The sequence below is a fragment of the Tasmannia lanceolata genome, unplaced genomic scaffold, assembly GCF_043159265.1.
Source record: "Tasmannia lanceolata isolate RefF3 unplaced genomic scaffold, GAP_Taslan_0.1 ptg000044l, whole genome shotgun sequence".
NCBI lineage: Eukaryota > Viridiplantae > Streptophyta > Magnoliopsida > Canellales > Winteraceae > Tasmannia > Tasmannia lanceolata.
In genome coordinates this window covers 20,109,108-20,119,945 of record NW_027518721.1, presented here as the reverse complement: position 1 = coordinate 20,119,945, position 10,838 = coordinate 20,109,108, and the positions used below count along the sequence as shown (strand labels likewise).

Here is a 10,838-nt window from a genome sequence, read left to right as displayed (position 1 = left end):
TTCCAAATTTGCTTTTAATTTTTGTTAGAACTCCCAAGATGCTCTGAATAGCCAATGAAAAAAGGGATTAATAAAGTGGGAAGTACCACTATTAAAACAGGGAGTGTGGATGCAATTTCGCAATTTTTAATGAAGAACTGCTATTTTTCTAAGGCTTAATTCCAGTGAGGGTAACCCATTTCAGGGTAAACAATTAGGGAGGGATCTTCTTTTTCTACAGGTGTTTACCATTGAACTAATTCTTAAACACAAGACTCGCTGTAAAGAGGGTGAGGATCATTTTTCTCCATAAGATTGATTTTCAAATGTTCCAGTGACCACATGCCATAGGTGTAAATGTGTAACTAGTCTTAGCCATCCATTTTACACAATTATATTAGAGGGTGGGGATTATTTTTCTCCATAAGATTTTTGGGTCACACCATCTATGGCATGTGGTCACTGGAACATTAGCAAAGTAAAAATACACAAGGGTTAAATTTATACTAAAGCAAATATTTTCGGATCCAGGATTTTGACACTCATTTTAAATAGTCTGGTTCCCATCCCACATGAGACACTCCAACAGCCCCACATCATCTGTCTACGTCCCACCAATTTAGAGTCTGGATCAAAAGGATCCGTTGGACTATCTGAGTCCCTTGACATGCCTAATTACAAGGAGCTTGAAAACAGTGGATTACATTGTGAATAGAGAAGCATGGATTACATTAGTGAATAGAGAAGCATGGATACTAAGCACAGCTGACCTGTTTTCAGATGTGAGCTCTAACACAAATCCAAAGTGAAAACCAGCCATATATATACTTCAATAGAGCTCAGTAACCTTTGGCTGTTTTTTCGGCTCGTCAGTACTCAAAGAATTATCCCTATCCAAATTTGGTTTGCGTACTTTGCTTGGAGAGCACGGTTTGGCATCAACATTACTATCTTCAGTGTCGGATCCACTGTCACCAAAGCATAAAGGGATCGATGGTTGAGAACCAGCTATTGCAGATTCAGCAGCCTCCACGGCTTCTGGGGTATGAAGATCAGCAACACCCAGAACTAAATCCTGCAAATTAAATACAGTATTAGGTGTGGACTTTATCAGAACTTCCATACTTCAAGATTTTCAAGCAATTGATAGACGCTGATTTACCATGTCAATGTACGCTGCCTCATTTCCTGTGAGCACTTCAATATCATAGTCTGCGCAAGAATTCTCCTACAATTGAATAATGAATTTTTCCAGACGTAATGAGAACAGAAGGGGTGAAGTGTAATGAGTGATCCTTTTTTGATGATGAGACTAGCTATACCTGTGCACCAAGCTCCAGTCTTTTATTAGCATCAGCCATAAGGCCTAAGAAGTCCTTCACTTTTCCGAGAACTGTGATTTGAGGAATAGAGTTTATGCAGGGTAAAAGCTTAGCACACTCAAAATTCAGTGTTGCATGTCGGTGTACTTTCATTTGCTACTTGACAACATCTTATTTGTTTCAGTCATTTTTTTTTGCTAATATACATATATTAGCAAAAAATTGTTTGATACTGGTAGTAATAATAATAGATCTACAAGAGGGATTTGCTAGGGACTTTTGCATAAAGGCATTTCACGGCTGGCTGTTGCATGAGAGAGCAGCTACACAGGCTCACTTTTCAGCAGATTTTGTCTTATTCATTTAATTCGTCTGATGTGATTGTTCTCTAATGCAACAGCCAGCAGTGAAATGCCTTTCTACGAAAGTCCCTAGCAAATCCCTCTTCAAGAAAATTATCAGTTGGAAGCATGAAAGCATATATACATAAAGTCAAGCATATGAGTGCAATTATTGGAAGAAGGAAAAAAGAGCCCCACAATCAGTTGCTATGTTTTTCAATGCTAATGTACAAATGTATGAGTCCATTTTACAGATGAAGGTGGTTTGCAACTTTATTGATCGGCTTTTCACACTTTCTAGCAAGTTATCAAGGTTTTACATTTCGGTTTCGGTTTAGGCAGGCAAGGAAACGGAATCATTTCGGTTTTGGTGGAAATACTGTAAAATCACGGAAACAAGTGCAAATGGTGAAATATTTTTATCTTTTAAAAAAACATGCAAATGATGAAACTTTGGGAAATGCTAGAATAAGCGCAAATACATACTTAGAAACCATCACATAATCAACAAAATCATCCATAACAGCTTAATCACATCGAACATCTAGGGACATGCGTTGTCCTGCATGTCTAGAAAAGTAGAGTCAATAAAGAAGTACAATGTAATGAAGTATAAAAAAGTATAATGATCAGCCTCCCCTCTAAGGACCCCAACTCTATGTCAATACCACATAGAGTTATGAGGTATTAATGGTCCCATGCCGATATGACATCCCATGCATAAGATACGGTTGCTTTGTTGTGGAGTTCAACGATGTTGCCTACCAATATCATCTCTACATTAATAGAATGAAATGAAAGGCAAATAACAACATCTTTCCATTTTTTATCGTGACGACCATTTAGGTCGAATTTTGGGATCTTTTTTGAATGGTCGAATTTCTAGAATTTCGGTCAAAATTTCGGGGAAATAATGACGTGAAAGGAAATCATGTAGATTTCGTTTCGGTGGGGATGGAAATGGAAACACTTCGGTCATTTTGGGGAAATTTAAAACCATGCAAGCTATGCATGCTCCCTCAAGTGGAGATTCACAATACTGCAACCTTGCGCCTGCTTTAAAAGTCTTCAGGCAAAGACATGATGTGGTATTAAAATCCAATAGCACAGGTGCATAGAACTGTGCATTAGACAATGTTCTTGTAAAATGTTATGCAGGCTGATGTCTTTCCTGTCTTGCTGCTTTAGTGGTGTTAAGGGATGCTAACTTGTGTTTAGGGTCCTTGATGAAATTTTTGAATGTAGGAGACACGTTATGCAAGTGAAAACTAACAACCAAATGAATTATGTGGCAGCTGGGAAATTATTAATGGAAAAGCAGAAGATTAACTTGGAAGTATTACAGAGAGGATGAACACAACACATTGCCTGCAAAGCCAAGAAGTGTGACAAGCACATAATTAAGCATGCTAAGGTAATAAGTTTGCCCGAGAATATGAACTCTAAGTTCTTGCATACAATGGCAAGTGTGAGAAGAAGAATAATTGTGATTAATTGTTTTGTAGACGGAGAAGAATTAGTGGAGGAGATACCATAAAGCACCTAATTGTACAATACTTTTCAAAGCTAAATTCAAAGGATCATGATCGAGGGCCCAAGCTTGGAGGTTGACCTTTAAGCAGCTCAGGTAGGATCAAAGAAACTGGTTGGAAAGGGGCTTTGAGGAAGAGGAAGTTAGATCTACCATTTTTACTAAGAAGAAAGATAAAGCTCCTAGTCCTGACGATTTTCCAATGGAGTTCCATCAGAAGTTTTGGGGTGATCAAAGAGGATATTTTAGCCTTTATGTCTGAATTTCACAGTAAAGGTAAGCTGGGCAAAGAAATGAATGCGGTGTTCATAACTCTCGTTCCCAAGAAAGAGGGTGCCACCTAACTTAGACTTAGCCTGTACAAAATCTTCGCCAAAGGGTAAGCAAGGAGAGCTAAATAAGTTATGAACAACATTATTTCTAAGTTCCATTCATACGAGGTTATTGCGAACGAGGTTATTGATTCCAGGAGAAGAGGAAGGAAGGGAATTACCTGCAAGATAGATAAGGAGACGCTGAGATGACACATGACCATGTTGATTGGAACTTTGTGGCATTCAGGAGAAGATAGGATTCAATGATAAATGGAGGAGCTGGATAAAAGCATGCTTAGCAACATCAACTTTCTCCATCTTGGTTAACGGATCCTGGCAGGGTTCTTTGGCAGTTTGATAGGTATTAGACAACCCCCTTAAATGTTCATCATGGTGGCAGAAGCATTAAGCCTGCCACCATGCTCTTGCACTCGATTGAGAAAAGGACAAGTTGCCATCACTTATCTTGGGCTACCCTGGGATATGGAATTCAAAAAAGTTCCCCTTGGGGTCTTGTGGTAGAAAGAGTTGAAAGGAAATTGGCTACATGGAAGAAGAATTACCTATCTCTTGGAGGTAGGATCACCTTGATTAAGGCGGCCATAGGGTAGCGATATATAATATGTCTCTATATAAAATAGCAGCAAAGGCGCCAAGTAGAATAGAAAAGCTCCAAAAGGATTTTCTCTGAGGAGGAGGCAAATAGAAAATTGAAACACCTCATAAGTTGGAACAAGGGATGCAGACCAAATGCATATGTTGGCATTAGGATTTACATAATACAAATGAGGAATAAAGCTCTTTTGGGAAAATGGCGATGGCGTTATGGGGAGAAGGATGCACTATGACAAAAAATATTGGGAAGAAACAAGATTGGGGTTGGGGGATTTGGGAGAGTAGGAACCCAATCTTAGATAAAGGTTCAGAAGCATGGCAGTCTGTTTGTGCGTCTAGACTCTTGTATGAGCCATTTGTTAGATTTAGAGTGGGAAGGGATGAGGAGACTTGATTTTGGGTAGATCTTTGGTTACGAGTCCCTGTGCCATACATTTCCGAACCTATATCGTTCAACAACCGATAGAGGCTAGAGTGTGTGACTATATGGAAAGAGAAGAAGAGGATGTGAGCAGATTGGATAGTTAGGCTTAGAAGAAACATTAAAAAAACACTTAGTCTTTCCTCCCTTCTATGTCTTCTTGGTTGCCAATACTTCTCCCCCTCTTGTCTTGATCATAGGGTGCCGACCCCTGATACTCTTGATTCCTTTTCCATTCGCTCTTTCTTTCACAGGTTAACAAGGTATGGTAGTGCTGGCTCTGCCTTCACTAGAGTTCGGCAATTGGTGGCCCTCACGTGTGGTGGCTTTTGCTTGGACGATGGAAAAAAAGAAAATCAACACGTGTGAGCGTCTTAAAAGAAGACTTTTGCGAGACACTAATGGAAGAAAACTGTCTGAAAGTTTTTTTTTTTTTTTGCTTGTTGTGTGCACCCATGTATAGAGTTATTCATTTGTAATTACTTGTACAGAATTGCATAATATATATAGGAGTCCCAACAACATATAAACAACATGCCTTCACAAAGTATAGCTAGCTAAAACGAAGGCATCCCATATTCAGAAGTGTGGTGTGTTCACATCCAATACTTTACCTTGGCTTGTAGGAACTGAAGTTGTCAAAAGGTTCGGGCTGACATTTCCATGAGTATGGTGATTATTTGATTGAGAAGATGGATCCTTGTCGCAAATAAGAAAGGAAGATTCTGCAATTCAATCAAGAAGGCAAAAATTCCACTAAGAATCCAAACTGTGTTGACAAAGTCTGAAGAATGTTTGTGTTTTTATTCCCCCCCCCCCCCCCCTCAATCAAGTCAAAATATTTAAGAGAAAGAGAAGCCATGACAAAAATATGACTGCAACATGGACCATCAAAACTACAAATCAGACATATAAAGCTAGAATCTCAGGGAGTAAGGTCCAAGAGAAAACAGATTCTTGGGCCTAGGCATTATTGACTGTAATGTTGATGAATGGCTGAACACATGAGAAAGAAGATTTTCCACGCCCAAATACCTCAGTGAAAAACAGATTTCAACCAGTGTTTAAAAATGCAGATGTTGCACGGAACGCGGACGAAGAAAATTCTAGTCGACTCGAAAGAAGAAAATCCTGCCCTGATCTATTTCGTAGTAGAAATACCCCCATCATAGGCACCCCACAAAAAAAACACAACAAAAATAACAAACAGCTACAGATCAGTCCCGATACACCTCATGCAACCGAGAAGAAAGGAGCCCCAAAGAAGGGGTACCCTTCCATTTTCGTTTCTTATTCTATTCTCTCTCCCCCCCCCCCAATAAATTAAGTATTATCAACGTAATGAACATTCTCATTAATCACCCAAAAAAAAAGAAAGAAGAAGAAACAAACACCTAAAAAGAATATAATGAATAAGCATAAAATGTAGCCTATGTTGCATAAGATGAAGACTTCTGTTGAGTTCACACCGCCCTGTGCGAAGAGAAAACAAGAAAAGAACAAACCTAAAAAAGAAGATTTCTGTTGCTCCAAGTCCAAAAGATCTTTACGTGTAGGTCCCATTTTATGTTTCTGCCATTCGAGAAATGTGAACATTTCAATAGAAATCCAAGAAGCAAAATGGAAATAGCTTCATATTAGAAATTAATAGGTATTGCAGAAGAAAAAAAGGATTCAGAAGGTTAGAAAAAGTTGAATCAACTGATTCCAATACGACGATAAAGAGATACCATCTTAACTTGAAATCAGTACAATTACATAAAATTTAAATTTGGGAAAGATGTAGGTAGACAATGTTGGAACATAAAATGCATTCCAGCACATCTTTACTAGTGCCATCAGCAGGATCAACTTACAAGCAAATTACGTGTGTTGGAACAGTTATTTTGTTCCACCATTTTCCTGATATCAGTTCTCTTTAGATGCACAATACCGAACGGGAAAGCCCCAAAACAAAAGAAAAGGTGGTAGTCATGCAGGTGTGCTTCACTGTATTGTCTTAATTATGGAGGTTTTTTTTTTGTGGGCAACCTGGATTTCTATAGCGAGACTAAGTATATAAAAACAAAATTACAGGTTTTAAGTTGAGTCCAAGTTGCATCACTAATTTGAAGTGCCCAAACACATGTGGGCCCACATTGTTAGGATGATTCGAAACATTCATTTGAAAGGCCCTTACATAGATAGGGTGTGTACAAAAAATCAGCTCCATAGGATCATCCTAACCCATGCAAAAGTGGAGGGCAAAATAGACAGACACGGTTTGCCACAAATCTACCCATTTTTGCCCTGCGTTTTTTGTGGGGTTAGGATGATCCAATGGAGCTGACTTTTGGTACACACCTTATCTATGATGTGGCATTGCAAATGAATGGTTTGGGTCACCACAAAAAATGTGGGACCCATGTGTTTGGGCCCTCAAGCTCATATAAGCTAAATGAGCTTCAAGCTCATAATTATTTTCCTCGTATATATATATATATATATATATATATATATATATATATATATATATGAGAAAACGGATGGCTTGGATCACCCAAACAATGTGGGCCCCCACTGTTTTTTAAGCTAGTGTGTAGAGAACTTATCTACACATATGTGTAAGAACCGTTTTCTCATATATATGGGTGTCCACAAAAAATCAGATCCATAGGATCATCCTAACCATTCGAACTGTGGAGACAAAAAATGGACTAATTTGTGAAGGTTTAAAGACATCTATTTTACCTCCACAAATCGTAGGGTTGGGATGATCCTATGGATCTGATTTTTTGTAGACACCCTATCTATGTGAGAGCCTTTAAAATGGATGGCTTGGATCACCCAAACAATATGGGCCCCCACCGTTTTTTAAGCTAATGTGTAGAGAACTCTCCACACATATGTGTAGGAACCGTTTTTTCTCTCTATCTCTCCCTCTCTCTCTCTCTCTCTATATATATATATATATATATATATATATATATATATATATATAGAGAGAGAGAGAGAGAGAGAGAGAGAGAAAACATTTCCTACACACTTGTGTAGGTAAGTTACCTAAGCACTACCTTAAAATACAGTGGGGGTCCACATTGTTTGGGTGATCCAAACAATTCATTTGAATGGTCCTCACATAGATAAGGTGTCCACAAAAAATCAGATCCATAGGATCATCCCAACCCTACGATTTGTGGAGGTAAAATGGACGTGTATAAACCTTCACAAATTAGTTCATTTTTTGCCTCCATAGTTTGAATGGTTAGGATGATCCTATGGATCTGATTTTTTGTGGACACCCTATCTATGTGAGGACCATTCAAATGAATTGTTTGGATCACCCAAACAATGTGGGCCCCCACTGTATTTTAAGGTAGTGCGTAGGTAACTTACCTACACAAGTGTGTAGGAAATGTTCTCTCATATATATATATATATATATATATATATATATATATATATATATATAAGCATACAGATCTAAAGTGGTTCCATGGAAAAAACAGCTAAAAAGCCAGAAGATCTCCAAAGCTATCCCCCCCATTTTTTGATAGAGAAATTATAGCAAACATCAGTTGTGAATCTTTAACTAAACATCTCATATGTGAGTACAAGTAATACAACCTTGATGCCTTTCAATCATTATTCGCACACAATTTTCAGAGAGCAAACTATTAGATATCTCTTTATTTCACCATAAGAAAAAACATAAGCACTTGGCTTACAAAAATGGTATACATGGAAAAGGGAACAAATAACATGAGGCTATGTCTTTACCGTACCAAATTGGATTTTTTTTTTTTTTTTTTTCAGATTACAAAGTAACCCAAAACCCAACTCACCTAAAATACAAGGATGTTCCAACTGAAAACGGAGAGGCAAAACTTCTTATGAAAGAGTTAAAATACAGTGATCGATCCCCTAGTCGGTGAGCTCGGCAACTCAGTGGCTGGGGCTTTTGGGTTTTTACATGAAACCATCCTAAAGTAGTGAACGTACAATTTAGCCTTTAAAGTCTTGTCTGTTCCTCCAAATATCATCAGACTATTTTCAGTTCAGTCCATTTCAAGGGGTGCAACTTGGGGCTGAGCCGGCTCAGCCCGAACCCAATCGGTTCAACCCGATTTTGGGTTGGGTTGGGCTGGGCTGGGCTGGGGTTGGCAAAAGCCAACCCTATTTAATTTCAGGTTGGGTTAGGGTTGAAGCCTTGGTAACCCGACTCGACTCGAACCTCTGTCTTCTAATTTTATCTTGATTTTCTTTTGGTTTTGTTTTTTCCTTGTATTTTTTTTAATTTGGTCCTAGGTGAACCCGAACCCAACCTGACTCAAAACTGACCTGATTTCAAGTTAGAAATTGATTGGGTTAGAGTTGAGAGATTTAGAGGCAGGTTGGGTCAGGGTTGACCAACCTTGACTTGAGGCTTGGGTAGGTCGGATTAGGGTTGAGGAAGTGCTATCTTAGGTTGGGCTAGGGTTGGGCTCAACCCGAGGGACTATCAGAGAAAGCATTTTGTAGACCAGGTGGACTTGCATTTGGAAAATTTACAGCCAACCCCCACCTTGAGACTCTTGTTCCTCAAGTAAATATCGACTGGAGGATCCTCTAGCTCGACCAAATAGGTTCAATCCTAGCTTACATAATTTTTTAAAAAAGTAAAATATTGATTGGGGCAAAGTATGATTTACTCATCAGCTTTAATCTTATTGGAATAAAATATCCGTTGGGGGATTTGCTAGCGTCCCCTGCAAAAGGCATTTCACGGATGGTCTGTTGCATGTGAGAGCAGCCACACAGGCTCACTTTTCAGCAGATTTTGTTTTTATTCATGAGGTGGTTGTCCTCAAATGCAACAGACCATCCGCAAAATTCCTTTTGCGATGGAATTTCGCTTGTTTTGACTATGGATGAATTCAGCTTGTTTTACACTTTCTAATTGGCTGTTGAGATCTTTTTTTGGGAATTGTAATAGCCTTTGGCAGCTGGATAAACAATGTAAAACAAGGTGAGTTTGCCCCATTATCGAAACATGGTTGTGCGGATATCAATAATCAATGTATATTGAAATTTTCATTGAGCCTCCAGCTCAATGGTCAAGGCTTTGTTCTTCAAACTCGAGCTAAGAGGTTCTTCAACAAAAATCATGGGGTTTTTTCAAAAAGAGTAACCTGGTATGCAGTATTTGCAAAAAAACACGTAACATGCAACGACATTTGGCCAAACCTTAAGATGATTTTAAATTTGAAAATGAAAAAATTACCCTTTATTCAAAGAATATTAAGGGTGGCATTATTATATTCCCACACCCCCTTGATTTTTATATGGTTTAAGCCTGCATAGTTCAGTATTTTTCAAAAAAGTGTTGCACGATGCAGAATAGGTTGATCCAAACCGTCCATTTGATGGCCCACAATGTAAATAGGTTGTGCTCCAAAAATCACTTCCATAAGATGATCCTAGCCTTCCGATCTATAGAGTAACTGCATGTTATGGAAACTTCTATAGATCAGAAGGCTAGGATCAACCTATGGAAATAGTTTTTTGGGCAACCTTCTCAGGGCCATAGGATTATCAAAACTGTTCATTTGATGTGCCGAAATGTAAATAGGTAATGCCCCAAAAATCATTTCTATACGATGATCCTAGCCTTCTGATAACTTCATGTTACGGAACTTCTATAGATCATAAGGCTAGGATCATCCTAGAAGGCTAGGATCATCCTACGGAGATGATTTTTTTAGGCACAACCTATTTATGTTGTGAGCCATCAAATGGACGGTTTGGATCATCCTCCATACAATACGATCCAACCCAATCATTTATCGGGTCCCAAACTTATACAACTCTTGCCCCAAAAATCATCTCCATATAATGATACTAACTCTGATCTGCAGAGAGAAGAACCAATATAGAAACCTATAGAAGGATTAGTATCATCCTATGCTTATGAAAAGTGCATGGCTGGGATCGACTTGCCCCAATTCGCTGAGTTCCTGAGGTAGGATTTTGTTTGCTATGAATCATTGAGTTGGGTCACGTTCTACAATGCCTATGATTTCGCGTACCTGTTAAAGATCCTAACATGGCCAAGCTTGAAGGTGGGCATGGGGGAATTTCTAAGGTTGTTGAGGGTATATTTTGGGAACACGGTTTATGATGTGAAGTATATGAAGCTTGTAATATTGGTAATGACAATCACTGGGCCGACCGACAACCACCGATCAATGGTAATGTAATGATAAATTTCGTCTGCGATAGAAACAACTGATCTTATCGAGTATCATCATCTGACTCCCATACTTAAGAAGGTACTCTCTTACATACTTAAGAAGG

General features: G+C 38.6%; 1 protein-coding gene across 2 annotated transcripts; it reads right to left on the bottom strand.

Moving 5' to 3' along the window:
- Positions 1 to 644: 644 nt before the first annotated feature.
- On the bottom strand, positions 645 to 8,475 carry LOC143863961 (uncharacterized). 2 transcript variants are annotated; one of them, XM_077374772.1, is made up of 6 exons: positions 8,348 to 8,475; positions 6,029 to 6,095; positions 5,138 to 5,248; positions 1,302 to 1,372; positions 1,142 to 1,207; positions 645 to 1,054 (listed from the first exon to the last, which is right to left on the bottom strand). In XM_077374772.1, exons 2-6 carry the CDS (start codon positions 6,084 to 6,086, stop codon positions 809 to 811), a joined length of 552 nt encoding a protein of 183 aa, XP_077230887.1. In that variant the 5' UTR covers positions 6,087 to 6,095; positions 8,348 to 8,475; the 3' UTR covers positions 645 to 808. The 2 variants fall into 2 exon arrangements, with proteins under 2 accessions (XP_077230887.1, XP_077230886.1); XM_077374771.1 differs by lacking the exon at positions 8,348 to 8,475 and adding an exon at positions 6,380 to 6,537.
- Between the last annotated feature and the right edge of the window lie 2,363 nt (positions 8,476 to 10,838).